Source organism: Macrotis lagotis, chromosome 1 (genome assembly GCF_037893015.1).
Source record: "Macrotis lagotis isolate mMagLag1 chromosome 1, bilby.v1.9.chrom.fasta, whole genome shotgun sequence".
Lineage (NCBI taxonomy): Eukaryota > Metazoa > Chordata > Mammalia > Peramelemorphia > Peramelidae > Macrotis > Macrotis lagotis.
In genome coordinates, this window is record NC_133658.1 from 587757463 (window position 1) to 587776848 (window position 19386).

A 19386-nucleotide genomic window follows, 5' to 3' on the forward strand; every position below is an offset into this window, starting at 1 on the left:
TTTCTGTTCAGCTCTAGTTGTTTCAATAGGAAATTTTGATAGTCCCCTGTTTCATTGTAAGTCCATCTTTTCCCCTGAAAAAGGATGTTCAGTTTTGCTGAGTAGTTGATTCTCTATTGTAAACAAAGATCTTTTCTTTCTGGTATATCAATATTCCAATCCCTATGAGCCCTTAATGTAGATACTACCAGATCCTGTGTAATCCTGACTATGGAGCCTTGGTAGTTGAATTGTTTGTTCCTGGCAGCTTTTAGAATTTTCTCTTTGATTTGGGAGTTTTGGAATTCGGCTATAATATTCCTGGAAGTTTTTCTATTGGGATCTCTTTCAGGAGGTGACCAGTGAATTCTCTCGATTTCTATTTTACCCTCTGCTTCTAGGATCTCAGGGCAGTTTTGCTGTATTATTTCTTGAAAAATGAAGTCTAGGCTTTTTTCCTGATTGTGGCTTTCAGATAGCCCAATAATTTTAAAATTATTTCTTCTGGATCTGTTTTCAAGGTCAGTTGTTTTTCCAATGAGATTTTTTTTTTTTTTTTAGGTTTTTGTTAGGCAGTGGGGTTAAGTGGCTTGCCCAAGGCCACACAGCTAGGTAATTATTAAGTGTCTGAGACTAGATTTGAACCCAGGTACTCCTGACTCCAGGGCCGGTGCTTTATCCACTGCACCACCTAGCCACCCCCCCGCAATGAGATATTTCACATTTTTTTTAATTTTTGGCTTTTTTTTTGGAAGAGTTTTATTTCTTCCTGATTTCTTGCAAAATCATCATCTTTCTTTAGTTCCATTCTGCATTTGAAGGAGTTATTTTCTTCCGAGAGTTTTTTTATCTCCTTTTCCAGCTGTCCAGTTCTGCTTTTTAAGCCATTCTTCTCCTCACTTACCTTTTGTTTTGCTTTTTCCATTAGGCCTAAACTGGTGGGGTTTTTTTGTTTGTTTTGTTTTTTTAATTTTTGCAAGGCAATGGGGTTAAGTGGCTTGCCTAAGACCACACGGCTAGGTAATTATTAAGTGTCTGAGGCCACATTTGAATTCAGGTACTCCTGACTCCAAGGCCGGTGCTCTATCCACTGTGCCACCTAGCTGCCCCCTAAACTGGTTTTTAACATATTATTTTCTGCAGTATTTTTTTATATCTTTCACCAAGCTGTTGATTTGGTTTTCACGATTTTTCTGCATCACTCTCATTTCTCCTCCCAATTTTTCCTCCATCTCCCTTAATTGCTTTTTGAAGTATTTTTTTGAGCTCATCCATAGTCTGAGCCCATTTTCTATTTCTCTTGGAGGTTTTTGGATACGGAAACTTGGATTTTGTCATCATCTGAGTATGTGTTTTGATCTTGCATGGGACTAAACTAATTCTCTGGGGTCAAATTCTTCTTTTTTCTGTTGTTTACTCATTTCCTCAGCCAAGACAGCACTTCCAAGGCTTTGGTCTTTTTGGGGGGGGCACCCCACTGGGACCTTTATTCCTCCAAGGTCTTATGCTCTTTTGCATGTCCTTTGATATGTAGATGGCCCCCATACTTCCCTCTTCCCTGGAGCTATAAGGAGGATACTGCTATCTTGGTATGAAAGCCCAAACTACAACCTGGATCTGAGTGTAGGCAAACAGCAGAGCCCTACCCCAAGGGAGAGCAGAGAAATCTCTGCAGTCTTCCCTGATCCCTTACCGTCTCTGAGGGTACAGGCTGCTTTCTCCAGATTCTCACAGATTCTGCAACCGGTGCTCCTCACCCCACACTCATTCTGGTGTAGCAGAGTTCTCTCCCCATCCCTTCAGGCTGTTACTGGTGATCTCTGGGCTGGGCTGGGCTGGGCTGCTGTGCGCTATGCTGTGGCTGAGGCTTTTTTTCCAACCCCCAGTCCTGGTGAAACACACCTTTCCTGTGGAACTTCTAAGTTATCATGGACTGGGAAAATGTATCACTCAGTCTTTCTGTGGGTTCTGCCCCTCTAAATTTTGGCTAGAGTCATCATTTGTTGGGGGGGGGGTTGAGTTTGGGGGGGAAGGAGTTTGCTGCCATCTTGACTCCGCCCCCAGAAAATTTCATTTTAAAAAATGACAATGAGAAACATTTTACATTCAAGCTAACTTTTGCTTGATTATATGCTACTAAAACTGATAACTTAGATGAAATGAATGTTTACAAAAATAATAAAAATACTCAGGTTATCAGAAGAACTATATTATTTAAACAGTCTAATGTCAGGAAAAAAAGTTTTTTTTGAAGACACCATGCAGGTTTGTAAGTGAATTCTATCTAACATTCAACCAGTTATTTCCAATATGACATAAATTATACAAAATAGAAGGGATGCTACCAAACTCTTTCTTTGATATAAATATTACCTTGCTAGGCAAAGGAAAAAAAAAAAGAAAATGATAGAACAGGATCTCTAATGACATAATATTAAATAAAATATTAACAAAGAGACTATAACAGTATATTAATGTATTAAACACTATGATTAGGTTGGATTTATGCCAAGAATGCAGGGTTGGTTCAATATAAGGAAAATAATGAATATAATCGACCATATTACTAACAATAATTTGTTTAAAATATAATTAAATCAATAGATTGTGAAAAATATGTAGATAAAATTCAGCATTCATTCTGTTGAAAAATAGTTAAAAAGGGTGGCTAGGTGGTGTAGTGGATAAAGCACCGGCCTTGGAGTCAGGAGTATCTGGGTTCAAATCCGGTGTCAGACACTTAATAATTACCTAGCTATGTGGCCTTGGGCAAGCCACTTAACCCCATTTGCCTTGCAAAAACCTAAAAAACAAAACAAAAAAAAAACCAGATCAAGTTCCAGACTTTCTGTGTGACCCTGGGAAAGTCACTTAATCTCTGTTTGTCTTAGTCCACTAGAGAAGGAAATAGAAAACTTCTCTAATATCTTTGCCAAGAAAACTCCATGGTCAATATTGGCATGCTGTGATCCATGGGCTCAAGAAGAGTCAGGTATGACTGGATAATTGAACAACGACAGAAGCAAAGATATCCATTATAACCATTAATATCTGATATACTTCTAGAAATGCTAGACCTTGGGGAAGTCACTAGATCTCTGTTGGCCTTGGAGGCAGCTAAATTGCACAGTGGACATAACATAGGACCTGAAGTCAGGAAGATCTGAGTTCAGATGTTGGCTTTAGACAATTACTATTGGTATGATCCTGGGCAAGTCTCTTTACCCTGTTTCCCTTAATTTCCTTATCTGTAAAATGAGCTGAAGAAGGAAATGGAAACCAGACTAGCATTTTTGCCAAGAAAACTCCAATTGGGATCTTAAAGGGTCGGACAGGACTGAAACAATGCAATAGCAACAACAGAAATTCTAACTTTAGCATTAAGACAAAAAAATGAAACCGAGGGAATAAGAATAGGTAGAGAAGAAACAAAACCATTGCTTTTCATCAGATAATATGATCTATCTAGAGAAACCAAGAAGCAAACATTAATTGAAACAATATATTAAGCAAAGTTATAAGGTAAAATTCAACTAAAATATCAATACGTAATATAATATCTGAGAGTTTTTCAACAGTTCAAAAGCAACTATATGGATACAACTATAAAACACTTTACAGAAATACAAATCTAAATGATTGAAGAAATATTTTTGCTAATGAGTAGCATAATAAAACTGATGATATTCTCTAAATTAATGTACCTATGCCAAACTATCCAAAAGTTACCTTATAGAACTAGAAAAAGCAATGATGACATTCATCTAGAGGAATGAAAGATCAAGAATATTAAAGGAAAGAATGAATAAAATTTGGAAGTAGAGGGGCCTAGCAGTACCATATCTTAACTTAAATGCCAAGACTGTAACCCATCAAAACTTTTTAGGTACTAGCTTCAAATAAATAAATAAATAAATAAAGTCAGCCAGTAGAACAATTTAAGTAAACAACATACAGAAACAAACCAACCTTGCAGCCCAATGTTTGAGCAACCTAAGACCACATCTATTTGAATTAAGGACTCTATTTGACAAAAAAACTACTGGGAAAACTGGAAGAAATCAAGTTAATATAAATAACTCAGGTCCATAAGCCACAACAAGCTCCCAGTGCATATATGGTTTAAACTTATAAACAAGGAAGGAAAAACCCTTCTCAACTATGGATAGAAGTTCATGACCAAGCAAGTGATGGAGAGAATCACAGAAGGTAAGATGGACAGGTTTGTTTAATAAAATTAAAGTTTCTGCTCAACAAAATCAATTGAAGGTAGATGTAGTTAACTGAGAAACAGTCTTTACAGAAAATTTCTATGACAAATGTCTTCTATCCAGAATATATAATGGACTGATTCTAATAGATAAGGACAAGAACTATTTCCCAATAGGTAAATCATCACAGGATAAGAATAGGCAATTCTCAAAAAAATCCAAATGATGAAGGGCCTTATACCTATGCCATTCAATGAGGATGAGGTACAGGATCTCACTCAACAACATTTAGTAGATAAGTTCTGGCTACGGGCACAGTCCTATGGTGGGTGCTGGGGGCACAGAGGCAAAAAACTATATATCTTGTATTCTGAAGCTTTCATCTTATTGAAGTTGGAATGTTTGGCTAGGAAAAATTTGGGAAGGCTATTAGAACTGTCTTTTAAATATTTATAGGGTCATTAATTACATGGAAGAAGTATTAGGTTCATTTTAGGAGCATTTGGTAGAAGTTATATGGAAAATTTTCCAACAAATAGAACAAAAGGGTAATGGGCTGCTTTGGGTGATAGAGAGATCCCCACCATTGGAAGTCACCACACAGAGACCAGCTGACCACTAAACAAGAGAGTGGGGTTCCCATAATTCCTGCTCTGAGTGAACCATATATTTTCTTTTGGTGCTTTCATCTCTTAACATGCTGTGACTTCTACAGGATAGCTTCCAGGAATTTGGGTGTGGATGCAGGGGTAGAGAGCAAAAAAAAAGAAGTGATAAGGGTCTGAAATGTGATTGAGGCCCTTGCCCTACCTTCTTCTTCCTGTTATATATATATAATCTATCATGGATCAATCAAGGTATATGAAAAATGTCAGAGGACACACATTTCATTGAGACTCGGGATTTGCCAGATGACAACTCTAAATGTTGGAGACAGCTTGGTGATGCAGTGGTTAGACTGGGCCTGGAGTCCAGAAGACCTGAATTCAAATCCAGCCTTAGTCTCTTAGGAACTGCCTGACCCTGTGCAAAGCACTGACCCCTTGCCTTAATCTCCTGGAGAAGGAAATGGTAAACTACTCCATTATTTTTGCCAAGAAAACCCCATAAGATGGTCCATCAGGTCATGAAGAGCCAGCCATGACTGAACACCAAACAACAGCAAAAAATGTGTTTCAAATACATAATAAAATATATAATAATAATATATAATAATAAAAATAAATTTGTTCCTTGTGTATTGGTCTTTTCTGACTGTGGGTCACATTCCTTTTTGCAGATTGTTGATGAGAGAGAATTTTTTGAGATTATGCCCAATTATGCCAAGAACATCATTGTTGGCTTTGCAAGGATGAATGGAAAGACTGTTGGAATTGTGGGCAACCAGCCCAAAGTGGCATCAGGTAGGAATGTCCTCTCATTGTCCACTTTCCAGACAGGATCTGAGAGTCCTGCAAAGCCCTGTATATGGATTGGACAGAAGTGTGAAGTATTGCTCAGTCATTGCTCAGATAATCTGCATATATTTTGACCTGAACATATTGTTTCACCTTTGTCATGTTGATGTTGCATTTTTAAATGTGTATTTTCTTATGAATATGTCCATACAACCAACATACAGAGACCAGAGAAAAGCTTTTCTTATTCCCCTCCTTGTGCATTTAACATGATTCTGTCAGGAGGATGGGAGTTCAAATCCAACCTCAGACATTTGATACTAGCTGTGTGACCTTGGCAAGTCCCTTAATCTTGACTACCTTGCATCCAGGGCCATCTCCAGTCATACTGATTCATATCTGGCCTCTGGACCCAGATAACTCTGGAGGAGAAAGTGAGGTTGGAGACTTAGCACAGCTCCCCTTGCTCCACTCCAATTCATGTCTTGTCCTGGCATCATCTCCCTGATGTTGTGGTCTTCAAAAATGAAAATGTCCACATCCACAGAGTGTGCTGGCTTGTCTGAGATTGTATGGTCCTCCTGAGCAGTTGAGCCGTTTGTGGAGCTCCCCCAGCCACAGCCTCCCTTGGTCTCTCTCCCGAGATGTCCATCAAGTTCTCTCTCTGCATCGTTTCCACTTAGGCCGTTTTTCCTGCCTTGTGCCTTTCCTGAGTTTGCATCTCAGATCATGTGCTCCCCTCCTCCGGCACAGAATCTCTGGAGAAGTCTCACAGGATTTGTGTGAATCGTCCTGGCACCTGTTCTGGCATCTCCCCATGTTTATTGAAATGCTTCCCTGGCCTGGACACTGTCATTAAAACTGTCACCAAGAACTTGTTTAGTGAGGTGTCAAGCCTGCTCAGACCTTTGGCCACAAGACCATTGGACCCAACAAGCTTCTCCCAACTTAAGAAACTATCATATTTCTCAATTCTGGGATGGTGATTCAGGTTACTGAAGGACTGCATTCTTGGATCCTTGATGGAAACCTGGTGCTGACTTTCTGTGCCTCCTCCTAGATCTTAGAACAGCAGCCTCTTCACACTTTGAAAAATAATATAGCAGGGGCATCTAGGTGACTCAGTGGATAGAACACCAGCCCTAATGTCAGGAGGACCTGAGTTCAAATCCAGCCTCAGACACTTAATTACCCAGCAGTGTGATCTTGTCCTGGAAAAATCCCCCCCCCCCAAAAAAAATTGAATTAAATGAATTAACTATCATTGAGTTAATTTACTCTGTTTTCACTTCTAAACTTCTCTGAAGTCTCACTATCTTTGTGTTTGGTTTTTTTTGGCTACTATGGGGCCACACACACACCATTCTGGTTATTCTGATCTTGCCCAAGTTGAAGAATTTTAGGAACTGAGATGTAAAGAGTTCGCTATCGTTGCTTAATATCGTTGCTTTTATTTTCTTTGATTTAGGATGTTTGGACATTAATTCTTCTGTGAAAGGTGCTCGTTTTGTCCGATTTTGTGATGCTTTCAATATACCACTGATCACATTTGTGGATGTGCCTGGATTTTTGCCTGGTAGGTATAGCTAATGGTCACTAATAATCAATGGGGAGGTGTTTCAGTTGGGTCCATTTCCACACCCCACCCCCTTCCTGCCCACACCTCAGTAGTGTAACAGAGAAATGGGGATTATATTGGGTAAAGAAGTTTTGTTTGAAAGTCTTGTAAGATAGACTTTTAATTTAAAAAAAAAATTATTCTTATCTTTTTTCTTTTCAAATAGTCCTTCCCCAACCCCTGCATTAAACAAGTCATTCATTATAACAAAGAATAAAAAGTGGTTCAATAAAACTGACCAACACACATTAGTTGAGTCTAATACTCTGTGCAGTGATCCACATTCATAGTTTTACACCCTTGAAAAGAAAGGAGGAAGAGCAATTTAAATTCTCAGTCTTTCTGTAATTTTTTGATCTGGAATAAATCAGCCACTAGAAAAACTGGTTGAATAAACTGTGTGCACTCACTGTTGTCAGTGATAGGAAACATGTAAAGTTCTGTCATTTGGGGAATGTCCAGGGAAGATCCTAGAGTGGGAGCTGCCCCTGCCCTGTTGTTTTGTTTCTCTAATCCATGATTTTGAAGCTCTTGCCAAATGCTTTATTGGTTGAGAGCTTTTAAATTTTCATTTTGTCTTAGGTACGGCTCAGGAGTATGGGGGAATCATTCGACATGGGGCAAAACTGCTTTATGCATTTGCAGAAGCAACTGTGCCCAAAATCACTATAATCACAAGGAAGGTAACAGGAGAACCACCCCTTCATTTCACTGATGCTCCTCTGCAAACAAGGCTAATTTAGTAGTCAAATCAAGAGCTAACCTCTCTAGGTTAGCTAGATTTCCAGCTGAAAGGGACTCAGAGGCTAATCCAGTCTCTTCATTTTACAAATTAAGAAACTGAGACCCAATGAAGTAAAGTGACATGCCCAAAGTCATACAGATTTTAAGCACCAAAGCTGAGATTCGAACCCAGGTCCTTTGACTCAAGTACATTTACACATTCCTCTATACCAAGCTGATTTGCTCAGAGGTTTACCTATCCATTGTCTGAAAAACACCATGAGATCAGCAGTCTGTCCTGCAGTCATAGGCAGTTAAAGCATGCTGAAACTTAGACTTTTCAAAAGGAGCTGGAAAAGAAGCCAGAAACTAAGTTGCCCGGGGCGGGGGGCGGGGTAGTTTCCTGCTGTAAGCATAGGAGGGGATGGACCTGTGACCACCTGGTGGCCTTTCTTCCCATTGTGGTGGGTTCTCTGTTGGTTTCCTGGATTATCATGAATCCACTCACCACAGGTCAGTATGGGTAACTGTGTTTTCCGCTCTGTTTTAGGCGTATGGTGGTGCCTATGATGTGATGAGCTCCAAACACTTAAGAGGGGACGTCAACTATGCCTGGCCCTCTGCCGAGATTGCCGTCATGGGGGCAAAGGTCAGGGCCTCAAAAACTTCTTAGATCTAAGTCACCCACAAGTGACTGGCTGTGAAGCTTTATGCTAAGAATTAGTAAAACAACTTCCCTTATACTCAATCAAACATACAGCAAGGCACTGAGAGACCCCTTATAAAAGTGTTTTGAGGGGAGAAGGGGAGGTCAAGGAAATGTGAAAGGAGAATTCCCTCTCTCCATCTCCCCCCACCCCTTACTCTGTAGTTCTCCACACCATGGAGAGCAGTGTCTGTGTCATGTGAGCCAACCTTCAGTTCACTTGACTCCCTCTAACCAGTCTGGGATGCAGCCTTGGTGCTGATGGTTGGTCAGAGGAGCTTCTGTTACTCAGGATGCCCATCCTGGATCCTAGAGAGTCTCTTTTTTAAATCCCTTCCTCCAAAAAAATGGGTAACGGTATTTTTTGAGACATTTCCAGACTAGGGATGATGCCAGTAAAAATTTAACTTTGACCTTCTTTGGTCCAGGAGGCCTGGTTGAGGTCACTGAAGCTGATCCATCAATGAGTTTTGACATCACCGTCTGATTTGTTCCAGGGTGCAGTTGAGATCATCTTCAAAGGAAAAGAGAATGTGGAAGCTGCTCAGGCAGAATATGTGGAGAAGTTTGCAAATCCTTTTCCTGCTGCAGTGAGAGGTAGGATAAGTCTCTGTAAGGCGGCCTGGCCCAGGGGTGGTTTCTCTGGGACTCGGCTTCTCTCCCTGCTTCCACCTCTTTCCCTCTTGAGAGCAGATGAACATACTGCTTCAACATAAACATCCTGCTAGAATAGACTTGACTTGTTTTTAACCAGTCTTCTTAGTCTAAGCGTTTGTTTTTTTTTTTTTTTAGTCTGTTTGCTCCTGCGTGGCTTTTGACTCTGCCTGTCTCCCTTTCCTTGTGTATTCACCCATCTTCTTCAGTTGCAGAGATCCCATCATTGGTTCTCCTCACCTTCTCTGACTGATCCTTCTCCTCGTTATCTTTCTTCTGGACACTCAAGGTTCCCCAAAGTTTAGCCTCAGCTCTTTTTCTCTTCTCCCTTTACATTCCATCCCTTGACAAGCTTTAGATGCATTGTGAGTCATACAAGAATCTATAGCCCTGGTACTGACCTTTGTTCTGAGATTTATTTATGTATGTTAATATCTTGTTGGTAGTTTTTATTTTTATACCATCATCAGCTGCCAATAACCACCCCTGAAGAACTTCCTTTAAAACAAAGAAAAATATTAAAATGAGCACACACATTGACCACATATGAAAGTACATGCAACATCCCATTCCCATGGTCCACTATCACTCCCCTACTGAGAGGAAGGAAAAGTTGTATTTCATCATTGGCCCTCTGGAACTAACCTAGATTATTGTCTTGAATCTGATTTGTGTATTGTTAGGTACTATTTCTTCTATGTCATTTGTAATCTTTGTATATTGTTCTCTTGGTATTAGATCATATGAGTCTTCCTGTATTTCTTTGAAGGCCCCATAATCATCATATGGAGGCAAATGTAATGGAAAGAAGGATAAATTTGAAGTTTTAAGGAACTAGTTTTAAATTTTATCTCTTTTGCTATTTTCCATCTGTCTCCATGGGCAAGCTATTTAACCTCTTCAGCTTTGATTCCCTCACCTATAAAATTAAGAGGATGGACTTTGATGTTTGTTGTTGCTCTCTGTAGCTATAATTCTATTGCTTACAGTATAGGAAGATTCCAATATATTCACATACTGTAATTTGTCTTTCTCCAGTCGATGGAGTTTTCCATGTTTCTGGTTTTTCCTACTACAAAAGTGGTGCTATAGCTCTTTATGTAGTGGGAAAGAATTGGAAATTGAATGGATGCCAAAAATTGGGGAATGGCTGAATTGTGGTATATGGACATGATGGAATACTACTGTGCAATAAGAAATGATGAGCTGAAGGATTTCAGAAAAACCTGGAAAGAATTAAATGAACTGATGTGAAGTGAGCAGAACCAAGAGAACATTGTATACAGTGATAGCAATATTATGCAGAGTTGACTTAGCTCTTCTCAGCAATACAATGATCCAAGACAATTCCAAATACATTATAAACCCAATAGCAACACAATGATCCAAGATTGATGATGGAAAATACTTTCAGCATCCAGAGAAAGAACTGTTTGAATACTGATCAAAACATACAATTTTTCACATTTTTTTGTTTTTAATTGCTTTCTTTCCCCTTTTTTCTCTCTTTCTTCTTTCCCAACATGACTTATGATGAAATATGTTTACATGAGTGCATATGTATAAGATCGTATTGTGTTAGATTGTTGCTGTCTTGAGGATGGGAGGAAAGGAGAAAAAAATTTAGAACTTGAAATTTTATTAAAAAAATGAAAAAAAATTTTTTTGGCAATGCAATGGGGTTAAAGTGACTTGCCCAAGGCCACACAGCTAGGTAATTATTAAGTGTCTATGGTCGAATTTGAATTCAAGTACTCCTGACTCCAGGACCAGTGATCTACCACTGGGCCACCTAGCTGTCCCCTAAAAATGAATTTGGAAATTATCTTTACATGTATTTGAAAAAATAATTTAAAAAGTGCAGTTATAATCTCCCAAGCTTCAGAGTCTGCCTTGCAACTCAGATTTACTCCTTCTGTGGACTTTCCCATTTTTGTCAATAATGCCACAAATAATTTTGCTTGTAACCTGTCTATCACTCTCTACCATCCAGTTGTCAAGTCCTTTTGATTCTATGTCTGTGATATTTCCCATATTCATCCCTTCTGTCTTCCATTGCTAGAAGACCACACCACTTTCTCCTCTTGGACCACCATAATAACCAGCTAAGAATTCTCTGCACCCTTCCATTTATCTTTCATGTCATTGCTAAATTAATTATAATGTGCAGAAATGATCATGTCCTTTTCCCACTCAGATTCCTTGAATGATTCCATGTTGCCTAGCAAATAAAAACCAAGCTCAGCAGAAGGTCATAGAGATGTTTTACAGTGAAGGAAACTGAGCCAATAAGTGATTTGCTCTTTGTTACATGAGAAATAAATAAAGGCTCTCAGTATTCTAAGGAACTGAGTTTCAGAAAAGGTGTATCAGCTGTTTAGTTGGGAGTTTTCTCTACCAGTAAACATATGCCACAGATCTCGTCCCTATCCCTTTCCCTACAGTCTGACTCTGGGCTTCTCACACTTGTATGAGAACTGCCAAGCCTTATTGAAAATGCCCCAGACCATCTCCACTTTCCTTGTCCTTTCACTACAATAGTAGGGGGTTTTGTTATTGTTTTAATTGATTTACTGACTTTCAAACTGTACTTGGACTAAACTGTGATGAGAATAATGTTGGTTTCCTTTTCTGTGTTTGAACAGGGTTTGTGGATGACATCATCCAGCCTTCTACGACTCGAGCCCGAATCTGCCAGGACCTAGATGTATTAGCCAGTAAAAAGCAGTCCAGTCCCTGGAAGAAGCATGCAAATATCCCGCTCTGAACAAATCCTACAGAAAGGAATTGGCAGACTAGTGTTTCCTGTTGGGAGAGGGATATAGGACATTCATATTTCTGACTTTGGGAACAACAAAACCTGGAGTTGGGCTTGGGTGCCATTTGTAATTTAGAGCTGCTAAATTTATTAAATTAAAAGAATACTTTGTGTGTCTAATTATGTCGCTCCATATCATGCCATTGTTCAGAAGACTTTAAATGATTTTTTCAAGACAGGAATCATATGGACGTTTGCAGACAGTGTCTGTGATCATTGGTGCATTGGTGCCAAAAACCAGTCAATGATTCATATACTTCCCTGGAAATGATCTGAAGGTTTTTAATTCTGAAATCTTGATGGTTCAGTGATTGACCATTAGCAGAGTAAATCTCGTATAACTAATATTTCGTGCCTTATCAGAGCTTTAAAACTAAGCCTGGTAAAAAGAACAAGTAAATTTAAAACTCTAGGTTTTATTTCACTTCTAAGAAACTATTGGCTTCTATTTCAGAAAGTGTGGTAAAATAGAGTATTATTTCATTAAGGATTGTAGGACTGTCCAATCAGTCCAAATTGCAAAGCAGTTTGATTTTTTTTATCTGAAAATTATATCTTTTGCTGGACAATTTTTTGTATAATGAGTATTTGTGTTGTCAAATCATCCTTTTTTATTTCTTTTGTTCCAGAATTACTGTATTCAAATTAATTTTTGATCTTAACACATAATAAAAATTGCACTTCAGTCCTTATATTCATACTGAAGTCTGTTTTGATTTGTTTTGATGTGGTTATTGTATTTAATATGCTATCATTCCCTTAGCAACATATACTTGCTTCCACAGCCTGACCTGGCTCCTGCAGGCTGTAAAGTTGCCATCCGCCTCTGCTGCCTTTTTTCCCCCCCTTTAAACAGTTTCAGTTTCAAATTCAAATTGACAGAACATGAATTTTTTTTTTAGCATTGCCATTTTCCCCCATTACATTAAAAAATAGTTTTCAATATTCATCCTTTTGCAAACTTTTGAGTTCCACAATTTTCTACCACTTTCCTTCCCTCCCCCTTCCCATGACAGCAAACAATCCTATATAGGTTGCACATGTATAACTGTGTTTATCATATTTCCTTATTAGAAACAGAACATTTTTTTTTACAAGGCAATGGAATTAAATGACTTGCCCAAAGTCACACAGCTAGGTAATTATTAAGTGTCTGAGTTCAAATTTGAACTCAGGGGCCTCCTGACTTCAGGGTCAGTACTCTATCCACTGCATCCCCTAGCTTCCCCAGAACATAATTTTTAAGAACACATTTAAGCAGAATGTGGAGATTTTAAAACAGGTTTAAAGTGATTTTATAAAAGCCAATTAGATAGGTATCTCCCAAGATTCTAGTCATTTAGAGTGTCTTTGTTTCTCTCACACGAGTAGAACACCTGACTCAACCTAGTTTGGGATTAGATGGACACAGTTGTGGGGAGTTTGCCCCTTTAGGTTACTTTCTTTGGCTGTCTCTCTCTGTCATTGTCTGTCCCTGTCTCTCTGTCATGACCTAGTAAGGCTATTTATTTCATGGAAGCATGTGCTTTCCATAGCATTCATAAGATCCAGAACATCTGGACACTACGCACTTTTCCCGAGACCCATAGAATCCCCAGGCCTTTCTCTTGCTGTCACTCCCATTACTCTCTCTACTGCTGCCCTTCTCTTGAACTCCTCACAATGGCCTTCCCTTTCCTGTATCCCAGTGCTTTAGCTATAGATAACCAGTATTCAGTTCTTACACTCAACCCCAGTTTCTACTAAAGAAGGGTTTGGGGGAGGGCATGGGAGAACAATTCTCATATCTGCAGTCAGTCGTAATCAGGTATTTTATCCTTAGGCCTGTCCAGGCTCCCTGTTGTTCACTCAGTCTCTTAGCCAGTTTAACCCTTTCCTTCTCCCGCCCGGGGAAGTGAGCCTCTGGCCGATTGTGTGATCACGGGATGCCTCAGCAGTCAGCCACAGCTGGCTGTTCCCATGGCATCCAGCATCCAAGACCACACTCACTTCACTTTCCAGGAAATGGAAGTCCAGCTGTTCTAGTCTCCATATTGAGGAGTCACTGACAACATGAAATTCCCAAGTCCCCCATCCAAAGGGTAAAGGTCAGAAATAGTACAAAGCATGCCTTCCCCCAGCAATTTATAGCTCATTCTTTACTCATTCTAAAGCCTTCTGGGCCACAAGTTCTTATACCTGACTGAACCATGACAGTGAAGGGGATCTCTCACTATGGCCTAAGAAAAGGGAGCTTGAGATGCCCTTTCTTCCCAAGTGCTTGGGACACTTAGAAGTTTTAGTGCTACCCTATCTTTGACTCAGCATTGATCTCTCCATAACACTGGCTTTATTCAGTTCCAGATTGCTCTCACTGACTAGTGTCTGGTTATTCTGCAAGAATTTAAAACTTTTTTTCTTTTTTGTTACTCAGCACTTTATCAGTTGATTTGATGCTTCAGTCATCCCATTTGGGCTTTTCTTGGCAAAGATGCTGGAATGATTTGCCATTTCCTTCTCTAGTTTGATGAGGAAAGTGAGGCAAACAGGGTTAAATGACTTGCTCAGGATCACGCAGGATTAAGTGCCTGAGACTGGATTTGAACTCAGGAAGATGAGATTTCTCAACTCTAAATGTGGTAGACTATCCATTGTGCTACCTACTTCTCTGTCTTCTATTTTTCACTCAGAAAATAAACAGCAAAAAGAACATACTGTATATATGACAGAACAGGTTACTATGTGTATTATACTTTGGTTTATGCTGCTTATCTGGCCTTTCTGATCTTTTGTTCTTTTCTCTCTACTTTTAATTTTGGTGGGGAAAAAAGAGATCTCAGATGTTGTAAGTACTGAAAAAAAGTGATCAAGAGGAGACCCTTAACACTTGTGAACCCAGATGCCTATTTACCAATCTTTATATTCAAATACATTAATATCTTCAGGAACAGTATTAGTAGGGAATAGAAAGGTTTTCTTAAAGCAATATTTCACAAGACAACATCTTTAACAGTATAATTGATGGGAAGATGTAGGCAAAATAAGATCCCACTGTTTTAGATTTTTGTTGGCCAAGGAAAAATATTTGCTTCAGAAGAACAAAATACTGTCTTAAAGGCTTTTCTTCCAACAAGGGGACTCCTATGAATACATGAAAATTATATATGACACTTTGAGAGAAAAGCTGCATCAGAAAATCTGGTTTCACAACACCTTAGATTATTAACACCTGGCAAGTGAAGGGAGATGCATATTCACCACACACACAGAGATCTGTTCCATGTGGTGAGGTGTTCAAGAGGTTCCTTTCTGTGGATGACCTCATGCTAGTTGCATCAGGTTTTGAAACATTGCAAAGTCTCCTTGCTCTATTTCAGGAGCTCAAGGTCAAGGCTGTGACCATGGCTGCTGTAGACATTGTTGCCTTTACAAAAGTAGGGTCCATGCTTGCCTCCCAAGTGACTCTTCCATGTTCCCTAGCATCCCCTGGGAGAATGGAGTGAATGATTGCAGATTAGGAAAGCCTGTGTAGCCTTGAGCAGGGATTGTAAGTCTTGGAGCCAGGCCAAGGAAACTCCTTTTGGGTCCAGTTATAGCTACTGGCCCCAAGTTGGGAGAAAAAAATGGGGAAGTATTATCTCTTTCAGAATGAATGGGCTCCTGGTGTTGAGCAGTCATCTCTCTATTCATCACAAGTCTTTTATCAAGATGACTGACTAGGGAACACAATAATGAAAAGAAAACCAGACAGGAGACTATAACTTTTCTCTACATTTAAAAAATAAATACCTCATACATCCCTGCTCTTCTTTATAATTCTATCCCTCATTGTCCGACTTTTCCCACCCCAGTATGGGAGGGGTGTGTGTGTGTGTGTGTGTGTGTGTGTGTGTGGAGAGAGAGAGAGAGAGAGAGAGAGAGAGAGAGAGAGAGAGAGAGAGAGAGAGAGAGAGAGAGAGAGGAATGAATGGAATAAAGCTTTTTTTTTAAATAACAGTTAAGCAAAAGATTCATAAATTGGCCGTGACTGAAAATACATCTTTTTCAGCATCTTCAGTATTCTGTAGTCAGAGCTGATCATTGAATTGATCAGAGTTCTCAGGTCTTTTTTTTTCGGGTGTTTTTTTTTAAGTTTTTGCAAGGCAATGGGGTTAAGTGGCTTGCCCAAGGCCACACAGCTAGGTAATTATTAAGTGTCTGAGGCTGGATTTGACCTCAGGTCCTCCTGACTCCAGGGCTGGTGTTCTATCCATTGCGCCACCTAGCTGCTCCAGTTCTCAGGTCTTTCAAAATTATTTTAGTTTATAATTTTTTTTTATAAATTGTTCAACTTATCTTCTCACTTAATTCTACATCATTAACCTGTATTCACACAGGTTTTCCCAGGTTTCACTGAAACTATCCACTTCATCTTTTCTCATGGTCCAATAGTACATTTCATTTATATATTATAAGTTGTTTAGCCATCCTCAATAAATGGGTACTCTCCCAATTTCTAGTTCTTTATTTCTACAAAAAAACAAAACAAAAACCCACTATAATTATACACACACACACACACACACACACACACACATATATATATATATATATATATATATATATATATATAGTCACCCTTCTTTGATCTCTTTAGGGGAATAGCCCTAGTATTGATTTAGTGATTTTTTTGGGGTATAGTTTCTAATTGTTTTCCAGACTATCTGAACTATTTCATAGCTCCAGAAATAGTATATTGGTGTGTCTGTTTCCTTTTATAACAATTGTTATTTTTCTTTTTTTTTTTTACCTTGACTAATCTGATAGGTGGGAGGTTAATTTCTACTGGGGCTTTAGTGTCAAATTATTCGATGTCCTTGGAAACTCACTGGAAACTCATCTTTCATCCACACATTAATTTCCAGGAAGCAAAATCTATGGCCTCCACTATCCTCCAGAAGAATCTCTAAAAATTTTTCTGATAAGAAAGAAGAAAAATCAGGTAATTTTTGAAAGTAGTCTATAGACATATCTATAAATTTTTTTTTAATTCAAGTGATATGAAATGGAGATTTGTGGTTTCATATGGAATTTTCTTTGCATGTTCCAGTGTACATATAAAAATGTTCTTTTATGGTATTGAAATTCAGAATAAAAAATTGCTAAGAAAAAGTTATATTGTTGCCTTTTCTTTTTCTGACTTGTTGATATAAAGATACATTACCAACAAAAGAGGTTCGCTTGGACATAAGAAGTTACATTTTGCTTCCTTCTTGTTACCTTGAAAGGGGTTAACTCCTTCAGCTTTTCCTTTAAGTATTTAGATACTATGTCATTTAGTATACACTGGTTAAATATTGAAATTAGCTCATTTATGGTGCCTTTCAGCAAAATGTAGTTTCTTTGTTTATCCCTTTTTAAAAAGTCTATTTATTGCTGTGACCTTGTTTGAGATCATGATTTCTCTTCCCTGCTTTTTTTATTGTACTGAAGCAGAATTCATCCTACTTTAGCCCTGTATTTTAATTCTGTGCATGTTTCAAGTAAGTATTCTGCTTATAAATCACATATTGTTAGATTCTGCTTTCTGTTTCATTCTATTAACTTCTTTCATTTTATGGGTGAGTCATCTCATCCACACACCCAGTTTTACTCATTATTTCCCTCTATCCTATTATTCCTACTTTTCTCCCTTTTGATTCATGCCCCCTTTTTATAATGAAGTATGTTGAGGAACAGGAAAGTACTTAGCACCGATGTCCAATACTTGATGTAATTACCTTCTATTCCCCTGCCCTTCTGTTCTTATTCAAACCCCAATTATAGGGTCCTAGCCTTTCTTTTCTTTTAGAATACTCTTCATGGGGGCGGCTAGGTGGCACAGTGGATAGAGCACCAGCCCTGGAGTCAGGAGTACCTGGGTTCAAATCCAGTCTGAGACACTTAATAATTACATAGCTGTGTGGTCTTGGGCAAGTCACTTAACCCCATAGCCTTGCAAAAAAAAACTTAAAAAAAATACTCTTTGTGGTTCCTCCAAGCTTAAGGTTTGTTCTGCTTATACCTAATTATACCCTGAATCTAACCTCACTCTTTTTTCTCTCATTCCTCTTTCCCTGTTCCCTTTTATGACCAGTTCAAATGAAAGTGAGTTTCAGATGAGCCTTTCTTCCTCTACCCTTTCCTCATTTGTATATCTCTTACCCTGATGATGTGAAGTAATCAATTCTCCTTTCACACCTTTTCCCCCTCCTTTCTTCCCTAGTGATTGTTTTCTTTCCCTTCCCTTTCTTCTTTTAAAAGCATCAAAAGGTAACACAGGGGTGGCTAGGTGGCTCAGTGGATAGAGCACTGGCCTTGGAGTCAGGAGTACCTGAGTTCAAATCCAACCTCAGACACTTAATAATTACCTAGCTGTGTGGCCTTGGGCAAGCCACTTAACCCCAATGCCTTGCAAGAAAAGAAAACTAAAAAAAAAAAGGTTAACAACTACTTCTAGATCCTCTCTAATTTACTCTATGACTTTTAATGACATTATGGTTATTAGTCTGTAAATATTTCATTTTTGCAGAGTTCCTTTTGAATGCTTACTTATCTTTTACTTTTATGTTTTTCTTGATTCCTGTACCAAGCTCTGTTTTTTAAATCACAAATACTTATAAATAAATATGACAGGATTAAGCATGAATCTCTGAGTATTCCACTTAGATCCATTCTTACACATTGATGTTAAACTAATAAAGACTATTCCTTGGGTCCAGCCCAAGTTAAATAACCAGGTTGGATAATAGTATCTTATTTAGTCCATGGTTCTTTATCTTCTCCAATAAGAAAAGCATAAGGAATTCTTTCAAATATTTGAATAAAATCTCAGCAAACAATAGTTATAACATTCTCCTGATAGAGGAGACTTACTTTTCCAAAAAACAAGGCAAGTCCATGATAATCTATTTGTATCTAGCATTTCATGATGAAGTCTTTCTTATTATTTAAGATTATGATATTTTTACATTGCAATAATAGTCCATTAGATTCATATACCACAATTTGCTTAGCCATTCTCCACTGATGGAGACCCATGGGGACTTAATGTGTTTTGCTACCACAAAAGTACTGTTTTGTATTTATTAGAATATGAAACTTTTCCTTCTGTCTTTATTTCCTTAGGGAATATAAACAATAGTGAGATTGGTTAAAGAATACAGGGTGTTTTTTTTTTGCAGAATTCCAAATTGCTTTCCAGATTAGCTGGATCCATTCATTCACAGTTCTGTCAGTTTATTAGTATTTTTTAAATCTTTCCAACATAATTTCCAAGTTTT

The 19386-nt window shown here is 38.4% G+C and overlaps 1 protein-coding gene across 1 annotated transcript in view; it reads left to right on the plus strand.

Annotated features, from left to right (window-relative positions):
* Positions 1-12799, plus strand: part of PCCB (propionyl-CoA carboxylase subunit beta) — a 59466-nt gene extending 46667 nt beyond the window's left edge. The window contains exons 10-15 of the mRNA XM_074214833.1: positions 5470-5593; positions 7056-7163; positions 7788-7888; positions 8479-8577; positions 9132-9231; positions 11934-12799. Coding sequence (XP_074070934.1) covers positions 5470-5593; positions 7056-7163; positions 7788-7888; positions 8479-8577; positions 9132-9231; positions 11934-12055 — 654 coding nt within the window. The 3' untranslated portion in view covers positions 12056-12799. The remainder of the gene's footprint in view (positions 1-5469; positions 5594-7055; positions 7164-7787; positions 7889-8478; positions 8578-9131; positions 9232-11933) is intronic.
* Positions 12800-19386: the final 6587 nt, after the last annotated feature.